The 20,042-nt window shown below is 35.5% G+C and overlaps 1 protein-coding gene across 1 annotated transcript in view; it reads left to right on the forward strand.

Moving 5' to 3' along the window:
* LOC125650043 (splicing factor 3B subunit 2-like) overlaps positions 1-19,991 on the forward strand; it is a 32,710-nt gene extending 12,719 nt beyond the window's left edge. The window contains exons 6-21 of the mRNA XM_056164530.1: positions 1,281-1,589; positions 2,632-3,035; positions 4,214-4,343; positions 4,674-4,777; positions 4,893-5,002; positions 6,569-6,647; positions 6,745-6,861; positions 8,471-8,785; positions 9,646-9,795; positions 10,444-10,533; positions 13,792-13,899; positions 14,050-14,157; positions 14,420-14,556; positions 14,785-14,983; positions 18,133-18,318; positions 19,699-19,991. Of these exons, the coding sequence (XP_056020505.1) occupies positions 1,281-1,589; positions 2,632-3,035; positions 4,214-4,343; positions 4,674-4,777; positions 4,893-5,002; positions 6,569-6,647; positions 6,745-6,861; positions 8,471-8,785; positions 9,646-9,795; positions 10,444-10,533; positions 13,792-13,899; positions 14,050-14,157; positions 14,420-14,556; positions 14,785-14,983; positions 18,133-18,318; positions 19,699-19,764 (2,612 nt within the window). The 3' untranslated portion in view covers positions 19,765-19,991. The remainder of the gene's footprint in view (positions 1-1,280; positions 1,590-2,631; positions 3,036-4,213; positions 4,344-4,673; positions 4,778-4,892; positions 5,003-6,568; positions 6,648-6,744; positions 6,862-8,470; positions 8,786-9,645; positions 9,796-10,443; positions 10,534-13,791; positions 13,900-14,049; positions 14,158-14,419; positions 14,557-14,784; positions 14,984-18,132; positions 18,319-19,698) is intronic.
* Positions 19,992-20,042: the final 51 nt, after the last annotated feature.

The following is a 20,042-nucleotide window of genomic DNA, read 5'->3' on the forward strand; positions in this document are numbered from 1 at the left end:
ATGCAATTTTACTTGCCATTCACAGAATGAGATACAAAATAGATATACCTACTGTATTTTAATTTATTTCTTACATTTATAATGGATAACATAACTGTAGCAATGTGTTTTAAACAACCATAACAACAAAAACTCGTGTTTCATAAGCATGAACATGATGAATAGTTTATTTGTTGTAAATATTAACAACACAGTTACTAATTATTGTTCAAACCCTGGGTCTGTAATTATGTTCTAAATATTAACAACACAGTTACTAATTATTGTTCAAATCTTGGGTCTGTAATTATGTTGTAAATATTAACAATACAGTTACTAATTATTGTTCAAATCTTGGGTCTGTAATTATGTTGTAAATATTAACAACACAGAAACTAATTATTGTTCAAATCTTGGGTCTGTAATTATGTTGAATCCTCTCTCATGTAGGGATTCGGTCAGAAATCGACGAATGCTCTGTCGAACAGAACACATGGTACTTTTTCGAGTACACTTCACCATTTTTGCTGCATGTGTTTGCATAAAAGTCCTATAAAAGATTCACTAAATTGTCTATTTTATAATTTTCAAAATTCGATTTTCTTCTAACCTCACAGATTTCCCTTAAAATTCTTCTGTAAATTTTGTTGCTTCTAATGCATTTTGCTATTTTAAAATGTTGATACAAACTTCAGTGGTATTTCCTGAATCGCACTGCCACTTTTATTATCTTATCATTTGCAAACAAAACAGTGCTCCCTGGCTAGTACAAGTAGTTTCATCAGCGAAGAATAACTCTGCAAAAGCAAAAGTTCATAATCCTGGCACTTGGCATAATAGTGAGTGGGCACTATAACTAGATGATGTTATCCAATGAAATCCCTAGGATTTCTTATATGATGCATTAAGAGTTTATTATTTACTGTTTCTGGTACTCTTGATGACACACCCTGTCAACATCCAACCATCAGTAGTGTGATGTATGAAAGAAAAGAGGTCTTTTATATCATTTTGTGTGAAGGCATTGCTTTTCAAGTTTTGTAATATTTACAAGTTGTTAAATAATATTCTAATCAATTAGAATATGAATATTTATTATTTAGGTAGACAAGGGCAGATTTTGAGAGTATGTTCTCTTCTCTTTAATAAAACATGTATTACAACAATGAATCATCATACAAAAACTTTATATAATGAAGCATTAGCACAGGTTTTACAGAAAAGTTAGAAGAGCTTGTGTTTTCAGTTTCCATTTCTATTCAAAAGATGTTCAAACTACAGTATCTTTGTGTTCCTTACAGGTCCTCCTATACATGTTGCTCCATCCCAGCCCCCACTGCAGCAAGCTGTAGTTCCCCCTCCCCCAGGATTGGCTGTACCACCGCAGCAGGGAACTTTACCGATGAACATTCCAGGACAAGGTACCATGCCTCAGCAACCAGCCAGTATGCCAGCACAAGTCCCCATGCAGGCACCCCCAGTAATGCCTACACAAGTCGGGGTGCCTCCACAGGTCACCATGACAACACCAATGGTACCACCTGGTACCATGGTAACACCCCAAAGGCCAGTTGGTCCAGGAATGATGATGCCAACAGGGGGTCAGCAAGGTTGGTTGTATATCTTGTTTATAGTGATGCTACAAATTTTTATTTATACTAGATGTGTTTGTTGGAGAAATACCAGGTAGCATTTAATGTGGAGTCTGTATAGTGTAGACCTGAATTCATCAAGAACAAAGAAGTAACATATGTTACTGTGTTGTTAACACAAAAATAATCAGTCTCTATTTGCAAGGCTACTGTATATACTCGCCTATAAGTCGGATTTTTGGGAGTCAATTTTTAGTCCAAAACTCTATGTCCGACTTATAGGTGTGCCCCAAGAAAATTGGTATTTTTCTGGGCGGCGTAATGTAGTGTTTTTTAAACAACTCTGACTATTATCATGGACTATCACACAAATGATTATTGTTCACAAATATCTAGACACATCGTATTGTTGATGTATTTTAAAATTATGTATAAAGTACAAGTATTTACATATTTTCATAATTTTATCTAGTATTTAGTGTATATTATTTATTTTAAAATTTATTTACATACTGGTAACTGATTCTTTCAATTCATAAATCTATCGTTTAATGGTAAAATTGAATTGCGAACCCGATTTAATATTGAAATATTCATATGTATACTGGTATTGAACAGATAATTTTGATCATCATTCCTCGATTATTGATACAATGAATTATACTGGAATCCCTCAATAACAGTTTTTCTTGAGGCACATGCCACTAAGTAAACATGGTGTCAGGTACTGGTAATTAGGAGACCATAATTGCTTAAGTAAACAAGTGATCATTGCCAATAATAGATCAAGGGTTGCATTTAAACCCCAAACAGATATGGCTTGGATATGGAGCACCTCATAATTATTAATGTCTCAAAATATTTTTTGAAACATAGGTAAAAACACTAGAGCATTGACTTGAAATTGTCAACTGATTCTGACAAAAATTTGTACCGACTTATAAGCGGGTCAATGGCAAATTCCTACAAAATAACCTTAAAAAATACAACCGACTTATAGGCGAACTGACTTATAGGCGAGTATATACGGTATGCAAAGTTACTCACATTTTATTTGCAGGTCTACTTCCACCTGGGACCCAGACGGTACCCCCAGGCATGCAGATTCCCGTCACTCACCCTCCCATGCTCCAGGGGCCCCCTCCACCTGGGACCCAGACGGTACCCCCAGGCACACAGATTCCTGTCACTCACCCTCCCATGCATCAGGGGCCCCCTCCACCTGGGACCCAGACGGTACCCCCAGGCACACAGATTCCTGTCACTCACCCTCCCATGCATCAGGGGCCCCCTCCACCTGGGACCCAGACGGTACCCCCAGGCACACAGATTCCTGTCACTCACCCTCCCATGCATCAGGGGCCCCCTCCACCTGGTACACAGCCAGTGTCTACCCAGCCACAGCCTCAAGAACGACCTCCAACTTCTGTCCCAATAGAAATGGAGAAACAGCCTCCACCTCAGGTAAACCTGTGAAATTGCTATATTTTAAGGACATTCTATATTTGTGATTTTTATAGATACACATAAATATTTATTTGTACAAAATACCAATATATATGATTTTTCTATGTACACAAACCATATCCATAGAATCACATGTACTTCCCAATGGCTCTGTCACATGTACTTCTCAATGGCTCTGTCACATGTACATCCCAATGGCTCTGTAACGTGTACATTCCAATGACTCTGTTAAAACTGGAAAATCAAGGAATTCAAATTATTCCATGTTTCAATCACCACTTAATCTTTTTTTATTCAGGATGGTCCATTAGGGCCCCATAATATGGCTTGTGTCCTATAGTAATCACTGTCCTATTGGGAAGATTTCATAAATTCTATACATAATACTTGGATCAGGCAGAGGAAGACCCCTATCATTATCAAATGTATCTGCTTTGCCTTTTACAGAGTTATGAATGTTTTGAATATTAAAGTAAGATTATAGAACTTTCTGTGGCACACAATAACTTGAGGAGAAGATTTTTATAAAATCTAAAGGTAATGCAATAAGATTGTGTGTGACATTATTGGGATTGATATTTTACACAGGAAAAATGTATAAGCTCAGTTTAGCAGTGTATAGTCCACCTATTTATTGTCTAAAATTGAAATTCAAATTATCTTCTTTTCCAATGCACCAATAAGCTTGAGCCTTGCAGTGGTTTTCAGCCTGATGTGATCGTGCCTAAGAATAAGGCTTAGATTAGATTAGCTCTCTATTCATTTTTTTTTTTTAAAGGACATTATTATCTGTAAAATGTACAAAATCATCAAATCATCACATTTAATTTGTATTTAACGGCAAAAAACACACTACACAATGACATTTCTCTAAACTATGATATGGTTTGAACATATTTTATAGTAATATTATTTGCAAATGGGTTGGAATATAAATTCTAAAAATTTATTTGCTCTTTTTCCCAAACCATAAAAACACATACAAAAAAGGAATCAGCTGTCATCTTGTCCTCTCATGCAGTTTTCACTGGAATCACCCTAATTGCACTTTATACATGAACATAGATACTGGTTGGCAGTGATGAATATTGATGAGGGGGTTGTATTTACAAATCTCATTAACCTTTTTTTGCATGCAGATAAAGTTAGTCTACAGGATTGTTCTTTATTTTAAGCTTGAATCTGGATCATCAAAGGAAATTAAATTGCCACAAGCCTTGGAGAAGGTGTTAGCTTTCAAAGATGTCAGGGCACAGGAAGTGGGTGTTACACATGAGGAAATAGAACAGATGAACACTCCAATGGGTATGTGTAAAAATGCATGAGATAAAGACAAGTACTGTATACAGGGTCATTTTCGTCCCATGTTATTTTCGCCTTTTTATACAAGTTTGTCGATGGTTTTGCTCCATTTTATTTTGAATTTACTCAGACACAGTTGTGTTAAAAGGGAGATAAAAGAAAAAACAATTTTACCCAGTCTTAAATTTGCCCACTGACAACATGGGTAAAAATAAAACGGGGGCGAATATCTCCCTGTATACAGGTTGTGATACACAGAAATTGTTGGTACACCACATAGCCCTACTGTAAATGGATAAACAAATTAAAAATGTTTCTTGTTATATGATACAGAACGTGATGTGGATGAGGAGGATGCCAGTGAGGATGTAGGGTATGGTACATATGACATGGAGGAAGAGGAGGAGGAAGGCACTAAAACGGGTGGTGTTAAAGAGGTAATACTTAATGATTATACAATTACAGGTCTTCTAGTTTGTATGAATTTCGAGGTGCTAAAGAGGTACATGTACGCTAACAATCTTCTTGTATTTCTTAATTGTAACTCACTAGTCCAAAAACAAGAAAAGAAAGAAGAAAAAGAAAAAGGCGAAGAAAAACCGACTTTTGCAGCAACAGCAGCAGCAGCCATCAGAGAGCCCTGCTGAGGATGTACAAGTCGAGTCAGTACAATACCTTTTGTGAACTTTCTGATCAAAATTTGTCTACTGTCCATCTGTCTTTTGTCTCCTTTAAACTTACCACAAAGCCAATTTCAACCAAACTTGGCACAAAGCATCCTTAGGTGAAGGAAATTCAAATTTGTAAAAATTAAGGACCATGATTCTTTTGGGGGTGGGGAGGAGTATTTTAAAGATCTTCTCAAGAACCAGTGGACCAGAAAAATCATAACTTTCATGGTAGCTTCTTTATGTAATGAAGATTTAAGTTCGGATGATGACCCCTAGGGCCAGGACTGAGCCACATTGGAGTTTTATGTAAGAATAAAGAATATATTAACAAAATTCTTCTAAAATCTTCTCAAATTAAATTTAGTTTTTCATACCATGAACTCTTGGGTCAGGATAAAGCACAAAATGGGTTTTAAAGTTCCACCTAGGGATATTTAAGAATTAAAATAGATATTATTCTCAAGATCCACAAGGGTACAAAATGTCAAATTGATTTGTAAGCGTCCTTATGCAGTGTAGATTAAAGTATTTTCACATCATAGCTAATATGGGACCACAATAGGGCTTTAAAGTTTTGTATACTAATATATAGAAAATTGAATTTATTTTTGTGAAAAATCTTCTGAAGACCCACAAGGGTGTATTTTTCAAATTAAGTTGCAAGCATCATCATGTAGTATAGATATAAATTTGTTTCCTCTGTAATCCTTGGGCCCAGAGTGGGACTATAATACAGGTTGCTTGTTTTAGACTGTACATAGTCATGGGTGAAAAAAATCTTTTTGAAAACCACAAGGGTACAATTTGTCAACGTGATACAATGTATGTTAGCATCCTTTACTTTGAACTACTGAGGCCTGGTCCTGGCATAAACCAAATTAATTCTGTACTACATGATATGTAGTATAGCTGTCAGTTTGTTTATGCCGCGACCCCTGGAGCCAGGACCAGGCCTCAATATATAGGGGTTCAAAGTTTCACATAGGAATACCATATAAGCAGAATATTTAGCTAGGAATTAATTTTGGCATTATTAGTAAGAGTGATGACGGCATTAAAATTGGATATCACTAACAATTTACTCCATATTGGAGATAATAGTTACCTTTCCTGGAATTATAAAGTTGCTAAAATTAGTTCTCTCTAGTAAGTATATATACCTATAATTGATGGAAAAATCGCTATGTATGTGTCTCACTAAAAATACCACTTATACAGTATATAAAAGAAAATTCTTTTAGAAATCTTATCAAGACCACAAAGGTGCAATTTGTTCAACTGAATGCAAGCATTTTCATATTCAAAGTTGTTCAAACCATGACCACTTGATACTATTTATGTGGTCACAATAAGGGTTTTAAAGTTTTACATCACATGTCTATAGGAAATGTCTTTATACAATAAAGATTTAAATTTGTTCAAATCATGTATCTGGGTTCAAGGTTATAAAGAGTGGTGGGGGTTACATAATTGGGATTTAATGTTTTGCTTGGGAAATGCAATAGTTCAAGTGAACAGTGGCCAATTCTATTCAATAGTGTTCATCTGTGTTGACAGGTATATTCAGGAACAACTTGAGCTTGATCCAACTGACCCAAATTATTTCATCTTTTCAAAGATCTTTGAAGCATTCAAGGTAAGTGCAAAGGGTTCAAATGCTTTGCCTCCGTATAGCTGAAAATAATGCTGAGGAAAGAAACATTTTGTAAATCAATGCTATACAATAACATTAGATCTCAGAGGAAAAGAAAGAAGAAAAGGTAGACAAGAAAGAAGATGTGAAGAAAGAGAATATCCCTCTAAAGAAGGAGGAAGAGGACAAGGATGAGGACAGTGACGATGACGCTCCGGTTAGTAGTAAAACAAGAATACTGTCTAATTAAGTTTCCCAAACAAAGTTTAGAGACTTATTGTTTTTGCTCAGTTCTTATTCTTTCGCTTCTTCTTTTTAGCTCACCTGAGCTTAAAGCTCAAGTGAGCTATTCTGATCACTCGTATTCCGCCGTCCGTCCGTCTGTAAACTTTTAACATATTTGACTTCTTCTCAAAAACCACTGGGCCAGAAAAGATGAAATTTATAGATAAGCTTTATTAGGTAGTGCAGATTCTAAATTGTTAAAATCATGGCCCCCGGGGGTCGGATGGGGCCACAATAGGGGATCAAAGTTTTACATACAAATATATAGGAAAAATCTTTAAAAATCTTCTTCTCAAGAACCACTGAGCCAGAAAAGCTGAGATTTATATGAAAGCTTCCTGATATAGTGCAGATTCTAAATTGTTAAGATCCTGGCCCCCGGGGGTCGGATGGGGCCACAATAGGGGATCAAAGTTTTAAATACAAATATATAGGAAAAATCTTCTTCTCAAGAACCATTGGGCCAAAGAAGTTCACATTTACATGAAAGCTTTCTGACATAGTGTAGATTCAAGTTTGCAAAAACCATGGCCTCCAGGGGTAGGTTTGGGGCCATAATAGGGACTACGGTTTTACATACAAATATATATGGAAAATCTTCTGGTATGGACCAAGGTGACTCAGGTGAGCGATGTGGCCCATGGGCCTCTTGTTCCACTTCTTCTTTCGAGCACCTAAACTGTCCGTGGCTGTTTTCTGTCACTGGTTGATGAAAGTATTTAATACTCAAGGATATGATAATTCATTATATCTAGTTGTGTAGGAATGTTTCCATTTTTGGATTGAAGGGGGTTTAGGTACCTTTTAGGGGATAAAATGGGGATGGGGTTTAACAGAGAAAAATTTAATTCCATATTTCAAGAGATATAACTTGGGAAATATCATAGGTACAGTCTTAGAATTTTCAGTAATCATAAGGGGATGATGTCAACTACAAACTCGTAAAAAGGTCAACCAACTCCAGTGACCTTGGCCTTTGACCTTGATCATATGAACTGGAATAACTTCAGAACCTTGACTGGTAGAGTCCTGGAATCTTCAATAATCATGATTGGGTAATAAAGCTTACAAACTAGTATCAAGCCAAGTGACTTAAGTGACCTTGATATATGACCTTGATCATCAATACTTGAATACCTTTAGACCCTCGACTTTTAGAGACATGGGATTTTCAACAATTATGATCGGATGATTGAGCCTATAAACTATATTAAGGTTAATTTACTTTTAAATACTCTTAACTAATGACCTTGGTCTTAAAAGCTTATATACCTTCAGAACATGGACTGATATCATGAACAATGATGGTTAAATGATTGGTCCTACTAACTGATTTACACAACAAACTGGTACATGTAATATTAAGATAACTTGAGTAGAGCCAGTGCTTCATTTTGGGAGACTTTATAATTGGCAGATTATAATAGTATCTTATTGAAAATAATGTATTTGAAGTATCAGCAAGCATACAGATATTAAGGATTAGTTATAAAATGCCATGTACATGAATGCATTGAATAAGAAGTGATGTTCATGAATAGGTTAAGAAAGAGGAAGATGACGGCCAGAAACTGTCCAAGAAAAAGTTAAAGAAGATGACACGATTAAGTGTCGCTCAACTGAAACAACTGGTCAGTCGGCCGGATGTGGTAGAGATGCACGATGTCACTGCCCAGGATCCCCGTCTACTGGTACATCTTAAAGCTACCAGGAACACTGTCCCTGTTCCACGACACTGGTGCTTCAAGAGAAAATACCTCCAAGGAAAGAGGGGTATAGAGAAACCTCCATTTGAATTGCCTGATTACATCAAAGCCACTGGAATCATGGAAATGAGAGAGGCTTTAGCTGAAAAGGTTGGTAGGATAATTGGTCTTCACAATTATAATAATAATAATGATTGGTTTTATATAGCGCCTTTTCCAGCGTATGCTGCTCAAAGCACTTTACAATAATCAATGTACATTATTACCCCGGCAGACCTTATATCAATCTAGAACTTTCTCAGCCTCCTAGGAAGCATACAGTGCAAGCTGCCATTACAAGCGCTAGAACACTAACATTCTAACGATATCTTTCACTGTCTATAGCCAGGTACCCCTTTTACACTTGGGTGGAGTGAGGAAATTCATGTAAAGTGCCTTTCCCAAGGACACAACGTCAGCCATGCCGCGGCCAGGACTCGAACCCACGAAATTTCAGTCGAGAGTCTGACGGCCTAACCACTCGGCCACCGACGCCATAATTGTGCTTGTACAAATACTTTTTTAAAGGGGCATTAGCTGTGAAAGTGATGGCAACCTTTTTTTTTGAAAAATCCCTTAATGGCATAGAAATATATATAAATGACTAGGCTAATGGCATAGGAATATATATTCCAATATATATATATATATGCCAATTATGGTAGAAAGTAATATGCATGTGAGTTCAAGAAGGTATGATCTTGCCATTGACTTGTTCTGTTTTGTGATGGGTCAATTTTCATGAACATTTGGGAGCTTTCTTTCATTTATTTTAATAACAGATGTAGCAAAATGTTTATGTCTGTCTTGGAAACATTTAAGACCATAAACAGCAAATTACTGGCAGTATAATATCCTCGAAAAAATGACATTGTCAGTGAAGCAATAAGGGTTGCCATGGTTTAAAATTGAACAACTGTGTGTAGTACATGAGTATGAGTCTTATATTTCTATGGATTTGCTATTTATAGGAAGATCAAAAGAATTTGAAGGCCAAGATGAGGGAGAAGGTGCGACCAAAGATGGGAAAAATTGACATTGATTACCAGAAACTTCATGATGCTTTCTTTAGGTGGCAAACAAAACCTAAGATGACAATTCATGGGGATCTGTATTATGAGGTAATGTCAAGGGAGTATTGTGGATTTAAACGTTACTGAGTAGTAATGAATGGCATGAATATACACTCATAAATCTTAAACCTTGACCATAACTTTTGAATGGATAGTAAAAGGGTTTTCATATATCTCATGTGTATTCCTTGTGACAAGACATTTCTTTTTGTACCAAAATGTTTGACCTCATGACCTTGACCCTGGAGTTTGGCCATATGGGGCATAAGTGTTTCACAAACATTTGACAGAAATGTGTCAAGTAGACAACAAAATAGTACTATAGCATAAGTGTATTAGGGCTAATTCTCAAAGGAAAAAGGGGAAAAAATCATGATAACATTTACATGGATGTATTGAAGGAAGTATAATGGAAATTATAATTGATGACATTTATCAAATATACTTAATACTGTTTTGGTGTGAAAAACTTGAAAAGATACAAGTTAACAAAAAATTGCAAATTTAGTGTCAAATAAAAAAATAAAATCCCCATGAAAAATTTGACTCTGTCAACAAATCTGAAGTCCCAATGATTGATCCACTGTCTGAGGTAACCAGATATCCAAAGAAAAATCTGATTGTATGGAAGCATGTGTAACATGCCTGTACTGCCTTTTGAAATATTGTGACAATCTGTTATTCTTATTTAAACAGGGAAAAGAATTTGAAACCAGATTGAAAGAGAAAAAGCCAGGGAATCTCTCGGATGAGTTGAAAACTGCTCTAGGAATGCCTCTGGGACATGTAAGCACTTTGATTAGGAAAGTTCAGATATTGGATGTTGGATTGTATGAATGATATCAGTGATTAGTTTGTCTGTCTTAGTTTTATTATCTCCTCATAACAGAGATGTGAAGTGCACAAAGGCCTTGGTTTCATTTTGGTTTTCAAAATTTATACATATGGAAGGTCAAGGTAACCGGAAGGGAAATTCCAAAATTTCATGTATGCAGGATTTAGCAACAACTTGCAGAGGGTATAATGTTTTTGGCCTACGGTATCAGTCCTGTTCTTCTCAACACAACTTCTCTGAAACCAATCAACAGAATTTCATGAAACTTTGTATTTAATAAGGACTTACTGTGTAAATGTGCATATTCACAGGAAATTTTGATTAGATTTTTATACCCCCCGCAACAAGTTGTGGGGGGGTATACTGGAATCGGGTTGTCCGTCCGTCCGTCTGTAGACGCAATGGTTTCCGGGCTCTAAAGCATTATCCTTTCCACCTACCATCACCATATCATATATATGGACTACCCATGGGATCAAGATGTTCCCTATCGATTTTGGGGTCAAAAGGTCAAAGGTCAAGTGCACTGGACATCGAAGTAGCAATATGGTTTCCGGGCTCTAAAGCGTTATCCTTTCCACCTACAGTCACCATATCATACATATGGACTACCCATGGGATGAAGATGTTCCCTATCGATTTTGGGGTCTAAAGGTCAAAGGTCACGCGCACTGGACATCGAAGTAGCAATATGGTTCGGTTTGTCATGCCATTTGTTTTTTACACTCAGAAAAGAGGTAGTTTATACCTATTACCAACACCCTTTGGGAGATTGGGGTAAGCGGGGGGTATTCTTAGTGAGCATTGCTCACAGTACCTCTTGTTTTTTCTGGAAGTTATACCCTTTGAACTTTGACTAAAATTAAATATACCAGGTACTACTGGAACAGTTTGTCAGCACAACTCCTCTGAAACCGCTAACAGAATATCATGTAACTTTGTATTTAATATGGACATATGGTGTAGATGTGCATATTCACAGGAAATTTTGATTTGATCTTTTTCTGGGATTGATGCCCTTTTGAACATACACATAGAAGTTTGGCCAAAATATACTATTTTGTGCAACTTGCATGAAACCGGTTTTCAAGTCATGTAATTAAAATATTTCTGTTGGATATTTTAAACAATTTACATTTCTAAACAATATTACATTTGACTTGAGTAATGCCATCTACTTATATTGGTGAAAATAATACAGTATAGCACAGAGGCAGAAGAATTTGTTGTATTTTTTGCATGACATTGCCATTCATCATGTGTAACATAGTCATTCATTGTGAGCTTGCTTACTTTTCTTTCAATATACATTTTAATATTGTCACACTAGTGTTCAGATCTTTGTAAGGGTTTTAAAGTCAACATCACTGGAAGGACAAAATTTAGGCAACATTTATTATCAAAGTTTTGTCAAACTTTTAAGAATGGTACTTTGTTTAGAATGTTTACTTCCTATTGGTTTTCAATGTCAAATGAAAAAGGTTCAAGGTCACTGGAAAGGAAATATTGAATTCTTTGTGTACAAGAATAAAGTTACATTTCTTGTTAAATATTTATCAAACCTTCAGTGATGAAACCCTAAATATTACTCTGGGTCACTATTGGTTTTCAAGACAGTATGTTACTAGATGGGATAGTTTCATGTTTTTTGTAAATTACTTTTTGCAACTTTTGTTGGGTGTCTACATGTCTGTCAGTAAAAGCCAAATTTCAACATTGGCACAAAGCATCCTTATGTAAAGAGGATTCAAGGCTTCATGGCTCCTTCGGTTGATATATGATGGGGCATTTTAGAATTTTCTAAACCACTGAACCAGAATACCAAAACTCACATGAAAGCTTCCTTATATAATGAGTATTCAAGTTTGTTCAAAGCATGAGCCTAGTGGTTAGGGCATTAGCCCAGATTCAAACCTAGTGCCACTTCAAACTTAAACATTTAACATTAGTAGTGTTCATTCACCAGCGCCATGTCAAACTTAAAATGTTTAACATTAGTAGTGTTCATTCACCAACGCCACGTCAAACCTAAGACATTGGTAGTGACTGTTTCCTCACCAAGTTCCTGCCATTAGAAGTGAAAATCGATTTTTTTCTTGATATGACCTTGAAAAACAGAGGTCCTGTGTCACAGTAGACATTGTGATAAAAATCCCTCACTGCTACAGCCCTGAGTGTCATGTTATGTGGCACTTCAACTTTTCTTCTATTATCATCAAAGTCTAACAAGTGATGTATAATTAGTGCACATCTGCAACATTAAGAATTCCAGAAAAACAATGATAAATGGGTAGTAACATTTAAAAGTTGGATAAAACCCTATAATAGAATGGAATTACACAGGAAGATTCTTTATTTAAAAAATTGGGAATATATTACAATATTTGCAAACTCAGGATGGTTTCAAAGTATTGAATAAAATGGAAATTACGAAATTTCTATACATTAATATATCAATGAGTCTCTGACATGTTCAATCACACCACTAAGGCCAGGGTGGGAGGACACTAAGGGTTTAACACATTGGCATATATAAGGGGGGGGGGGGGGGTTGAAAGATCTTTTTCTCAAGAATAGTCCAAATACAATTCATTGAATAGATATGCAAGCATCTTTGTGTAGTGTAAATTCCTGTTTGTTCAAACAATGATCCCTGAACCAGGGTGGCAGGCACAAATGAAATTTAAATTTTACAGAGGAATTTTGAATATCTTGTCCAAAACAAGGGTACAGTTTATCAATTTGATTTAGGCAAGCTTCTTCATGTAGTGTGCATTCAAGTTGAAACTTGTTGAAACCATTCCTAAGGGTCTGGGGCAATGGCACATTAGGGTTTCATTTTTACATAGGAATATATAAAAAATTTAAACAAAAATCTCTCAAAAATCACAAGGATAAAGTCTCTCATTTAGAAAATGGAAGTCCCCATGTAGGTTAAATCCTATTTTCTTTATCCCATGACCCTAGGACCAGAGCGAATCCATAATAAGGTTTTAAAGATTTACACTCTCAGTGTCCCAACCTGATTCTCTTAACCCTGTATGGGCAAAGTGACTCAGAAAAGCAATTTGGTGTACGGACCTTTTGTTAAAAATGTGTGTTTGTGATGAAAAAAAAAGTACATATGTATGTGTATTATTGGTTTCAACAATATGTCCCCTTTGATAATTGTAAATATACTAAAAAAATTTAAATGCATTTTGTAACAGAATTCTGAGAAGTTTCCTCCTCCATGGTTGATTGCCATGCAGAGATATGGACCACCTCCATCATATCCAAATCTGAAGATACCCGGATTAAGTGCCCCCATTCCTGAGGTTTGTGCATGTAACAGATAATAGTGCTTGGCGTAGTAGCTTCTGTAGGGCACAATAGAACTGTTTCATTTTACCGTTACACCTGAACATTTTCCTCTAAGACTAGTAATTGTTATTTGTTGAATTTTACCTTCTAATTTTTTTTTTTAGAGTTGTTCATTTGGCTACCATGCCGGTGGATGGGGGAAACCACCAGTCGATGAAAATGGTAAACCACTGTATGGTGATGTGTTTGGTACACAAAGTTCAGAATTCCAGGTCAGTTTGCAACAGTGCGAGACAACATTCAGTTTTGTTTATGCCACCATCTATGGCCACAGTTTCTTACATCACTACAGGGATTAAAAGACTTTTAATTGTCAAAACTTGAAGAATTTGGTTTGAAGTTATTTCCATTTAATGATCATTTTCTCTATATCTGTTTATCTCTCTCTCTCTCTCTCTCTCTCTCTCTCTCTCTCTCTCTCTCTCTCTCTCTCTCTATATATATATATATATATATATGTATCTGTTACTTTAGACTCCCATACCAGAGGAGGATGTAGATAAATCTCTTTGGGGAGAAATGGATGAAGAGTCTTCATCAGAAGAGGAATCAGAGGAAGAAGAGGAGGAGGAGGAAGATGCCTCAGGACTTGTCACTCCTGGTCCAGAGGGGTAAGCTATTTTATTCTCCACTTTAACAGCTGAAGGCATGGAGTAAATTAACCTTATGTGTAGGAAGTGAAAGGTATATTTTAGGAAAGTGTAAATACCAGCATTTGCAAGAAATGATTATAAGAAATCCAGTGTTTCCATATCACAGAGTATAAGCTCAGATTAAATTTAGGATTGTTTTACAAATGATGGAATGATTCTTTTGTAAGAGAATATTATGTATTGCAGTCTGGTGACACCCAGTGGAATAACGTCTGTACCAATGGGAATGGAGACCCCAGACATGATAGAGCTGAGGAAGAAGAGGATTGAGGATGCAATGGATCAAGGAGGAGAAACACCGGCTCTCTACACAATCTTACCCGAGAAAAAATCCTCCGTGGGTGGGGCTATGATGGGATCTGCCCATGTGTACGACACGACAGCTGTGAGTGCTTGATCTTCAGTATGAAAGTATTGCATGCAAGGTTGAAAACAGCATCTATGTTTAGAAGTAATCATAGCACACCAGAGTCATAGGCCCAAGTAAACTTTTTTGCTTTAAGATTATATATCAATTCCTGGTTTGAGTGATGATTAACTTCTCACTTTGTTGTCCCCATATAGGTGGAGATAATTTGAAAATACATGTAGTTGAGATAGGGTAAAGTTTTATCGAAAGAAAATAAATGGAAATAAATGACAAAACCAATGTGAAATAGTTAGATGTGTGGTACATTCAACTTCTTTCAAATCATAGCACCTTTGGCAAGGATGGGGCCACAATAGAAGCCCAAACAAAGGAATACTGTATACAGCCTTATTTTTGCTGCATTTTATTTTTGCTATTTTGACTGGGTAATCAAAACTGCAGTGAATATAACTTAGCCATAACATTTATATAGAATGGACATAGAAACTCTAAATGTAAAAAAGTGTGAAAATGGATTTAGACACAAAGCAAAGAATAAAACCAGGAGTGAATTTAAAGCAGCATAGAATGTACCAAATTCTTTTAAGTATTGTGAAGAGCAATGCTGTACAAGCATCATCATACTTCCTGCAAACCATGTCCCTCAGGGTCAAACCATGTCCCTCAGAGTCAAACCATGTCCCTTAGGGTCAAACCATGTCCCTCAGGGTCAAAACTGGGCCATAATATAGGACAAAGCTAATATTGGAATATATAGGGACATTTTAAAAAGTGTTTTTTAAAAATCAAGGTTAGAATTTTATATAAGCATCTGTATTTCCTATGTAGTATGGACTGAGTTTGTTAAGTTTATGATTGCTGAAGTCAGGAAAGGTAAATAAAATATCATAAATTACCGTATATTCTCACTAATAAGTTGGTTCACGTGGAAATCGGTTGTATTTTAGTTTATTTTGGAGGGATTTGCCATTGGCCAGAAATGATTGACAATTTCAAATCAATTAATATGATTACCTCCGTTTCAAATAATGTTTTGAGAAATTACGCTGATATATAATCTTTTTTTCTCAATCAATTTTCATATGTGTTCAAATAATATTTTGGGATATGACATCAATGTCTTTTATTCTCAAAAATCCAAACAGCTACCATTTCATTTCTTTCGTCCAAGTCTTTTTGTTTAAAAGTTATATCCCTTGTCGTATATAGTTTGAACACTGATCTGGATTTTTTTTTCTTTTTTCTACTTTACATGTTCTTTGTTACTCTCCCAAATAAAATAAAGTTTTAGTTGGGGAACATATGGGGAAAATCTTCTCAATAACAGCAAGACCATGATTGCTCATATTGATATACAATCATCCTTATGTAGTTCAGGTTCAAGTTTCTTCAAATTGTGGTCCCTGGGGATCAAAGTTTTACATGGGAATCTTTAAAAATCTTCTCAATAACAGCATGGCCATAATTAGTCATATCAATATGCATTCATCCCCAGATAGTGCAGATTGAACAAATCATGACCTCCAAGGGTAGGGTGAGGCCACAATGTGGGATCAAAGTTTTGTATGGGAATATATAGTGAAACATCTTTAAAGCTCTTCTTCTCAAGAACAGCAGGGTCATGGTTAGTCATATTGATATGCAAGTATCATCATGTAGTTCAAGTTTGTTGAATTCATGGACCCCAGGAGTATGGTAAGGCCACAGTAGGTGATTAAATCTTTGTATGGGAATATACTGGAAATTAATTAAAACAAATTCTTTTCAAGAGTAGCAGGGCCACACTAAATCATATTGAAATGCAAACGTTAACATTCCTGAACTTTGTGAATTCAAATTAATTTCTCTATGCCCCTGTGACTAAAGTCTGGGGCATTTTGTTTTGTTTGTCTTTGTCTGAAACTTTAGCCTTGCTCACGAATTTCATGAAGTGACATGACTCTCATATTTCATATGTACATTCCTTGTGACAAGACATTTGTTTTTAACCTTGTGGCCTTGACCTTGGTATTTGGCTTACTTTTAAGAAAACCTAACCTAGGCAATATCTTCTGAACTGTTTAAGGCAGGGCTTTCATATTTTGTTTATAGATTCCTTTTGGCAAAACCTTACATTCCATACCATGATATTTGGTCTCGTCACCTTGTGTCATAGTTATGTCACGACCCTTTGGGGATAAGTATGAGCCACAATATGAGGTCAATATTTTTCAAGGGAATAAAGATTGAAAAAAAACAAATCTTTTAAAAATTACAACAGCTGAACAACATTACAGGGCCAAGGTGACTCAGGTGAGCAATGTGGCCAATGGGCCTTTTGTATAATGATACTTCTGTACATTCTTCTCCCCAAAACAAGTTTGGGGGATGTTTTGGTTTCAATGTGTCTGTCTGTCTCTTTTCTTCCCCATTTATTATTGGGACAAGGAATAATTGGTTTCATTAGGTAAGTGCAGGTTCAAGTTGATGACCAAAGATTAGCTACCCTGGATCAGCAGGTGCAATAGACAACATCTCGATTACTTACTATATATGATTGTGGTTTCTATTAATTGGCTGATTTTTACCTTGTTATGCTTTAACCAACATTTTTATAAAGGAAATATATATTTTTAGAACATGATTTGAAACTAAAAATTCCCATTTTCAGGAGGCTCTTTACACCAAATTATTTTAATGTAAGTGAAATTTTGAATGAAATTTCTTATTTGCAAACAAAACACCTTTTTTATTATTCTGAAGAGAAAAAACCCAGAAAATCACATAAAGCAATTAAGAGATAATTGTATTGGTGAAACCATACAACTTTTTATTTGTACTTCTTATGAGGTGCTTAAAAATTTCAGTGTAAAGAGCCACCTTAAAAATGGTACCTTGTAATATCGGAGCTCATTATAAGTGGAGGCTACTTTGTATCAAATTATGTTCAATCCATTTATGTTTGATACATTATAAAATTACTTTAAAAGAAAAAGGGTCCTCTAAATTATCCAAAATTTCAAAATCACTTATTATGGGTTAAAGTACTCATGTATTATCAATAAGATTCATGTAAACGAAGTGTCTCTCATTATATGTCTATATTGTGTAAGATAATAGATACACACCTTATTTCTTTTTATCATCAATACTTTTTAAACATCTCTCTTTTTGGTTTCCTATAGGTAATAGCAGGTAAAAAAGACAAACCAGGCACAGAAGGCATTGAAGTGGCACTTAATCCTGAGGAGTTAGATCTCGATACAGCAGCCATGCAGGCCAAGTACGACCAGACAATGCGAGAGCAGCAGTCCCAGCTGGAGAAGGAGGACCTTAGTGACATGGTGGCTGAGCATGCTGCCAAACAAAAGGTACCTGTACTGCTTATACAGGAAATCAAGCACAGGGTTTATCTATAAGGTATCTGTCTTCATTTTGTCATAATTGCCAAATGAAGAAAATCAAGTGGTGGATGAAGCGCAGTTTTTAATACGCCACAAAGTCACAACTTCTGATAAAGATTCTACCCTCCATTAATACGCCACAGTCACAACTTCTGATAAAGTTTCTATCCTCCATTAATACTCCACAAAGTCACAACTTCTGATAAAGATTCTATCCTCCATTAATACTCCAGTCACAAATTCTGATAAAGATTCTATCCTGAGCCATCAACTTTTGTGCCATGCTCATAGTGGAGTCATTCAACTTAATAATGCAAATGTTAAACGAGTCTAGAGAATTTCAGAATTTGATGCAAGTTATTTTCATAGAGTGTTATTTCCTCTTGATAAAAAAAGGAGATATATATAAATTTAAGCAGATATTGCCTAATGACATTCACTTTCTTTATAGATTACAACAATTTTTTATGCATTTTTTCCCCAATATTTAGAATTTTCTTTAGAAAGTGTGTTTGGTTTTATTCATAGGCCAAAACCATGTATTTCCCACAGGGTTCAATGTTAAACTGGGCAATATTTTTAATTCTTCAAAATCTTCATGTGAATCATTATACATGTATACCTAAAAGACAGATTTTTCATGTCCGGGTCTGCCTATGACTATCAAACCTGGTCAACTGATGCATCTTGGTGGAAAGGTGTGTTGTAAACTTATAACAGGTCTGTAGCCTCCTGGAATTTTATGGCTATACATACTCCTATACTGTCTGGATCATATCTTGCACACTGTGAGGCCTAGGACTATCAAACAGGTCAGCTGATGCATTTTGTGGGGAAAGGTGTGTAGCAACCCAAAAGTAGGTCACTGTGGCCTAATTTTGGAATTTTATGGCTACATATTCATGTCATATTTGGATATCTTGAGCACTGTGAAGCTTGGCTCCATCAAACCTGATCTTGGAGTATGCAGACATAGATAATTAGATATGCATCACTTACATGTAGATTCAGATGGATGTATCATGGTATCCTGGTGGTGCACTTTATTTTTTATGTTGATACCGTTAAAGTGAAACTAGGCTGTTTTCCTCAAGAGCTTAATTTTTTGGCTAATTATGTATTGAATATCTTAAGCTGATTTGAGATAGCCTCATCAGCCTAATATGTTTTGGGATAGTTTGATCGGCCTATTATGATTTGAGATAGCCTAATCAGCTTAATTTTTTGGATATTTATTTTGATTAAAAATATATATATATTGATTTCATGGTAATTGTATTAAAAAAGGAACTTATAATATATAAAAGTTGTTTCACAAAAGTATAGTAAATTTGTTTTTGTTTTCAGAAACGGAAAAAACAACAGCAAGACAGTGGAAAGGCTGCAAAAAAATACAAGGAGTTCAAGTTTTAGTGTACTTCATCGTGTTGTAGTGACTAGTGTTCAACTTCATGTCATCACAAACTTATATCACTGACTTTTAAAAAAAAAAATTCAATAAAAAAAAATATCACAGAAATCATTCATCTTAATCATGTTTCTTAGAAATCAGGTGAGTTGGGAAAAAAATATGAATTTCAACTCATTTTAATGTTGTACAATATGATGAATGGATATTAAAAAAAGTCTTTACACCAGAAGTTTTGAGCATTTGTTGTATTGCAATAAATATATGTGTTGCATAATTAGGA

Source organism: Ostrea edulis, chromosome 5 (assembly GCF_947568905.1).
Source record: "Ostrea edulis chromosome 5, xbOstEdul1.1, whole genome shotgun sequence".
NCBI classification, from domain to species: domain Eukaryota; kingdom Metazoa; phylum Mollusca; class Bivalvia; order Ostreida; family Ostreidae; genus Ostrea; species Ostrea edulis.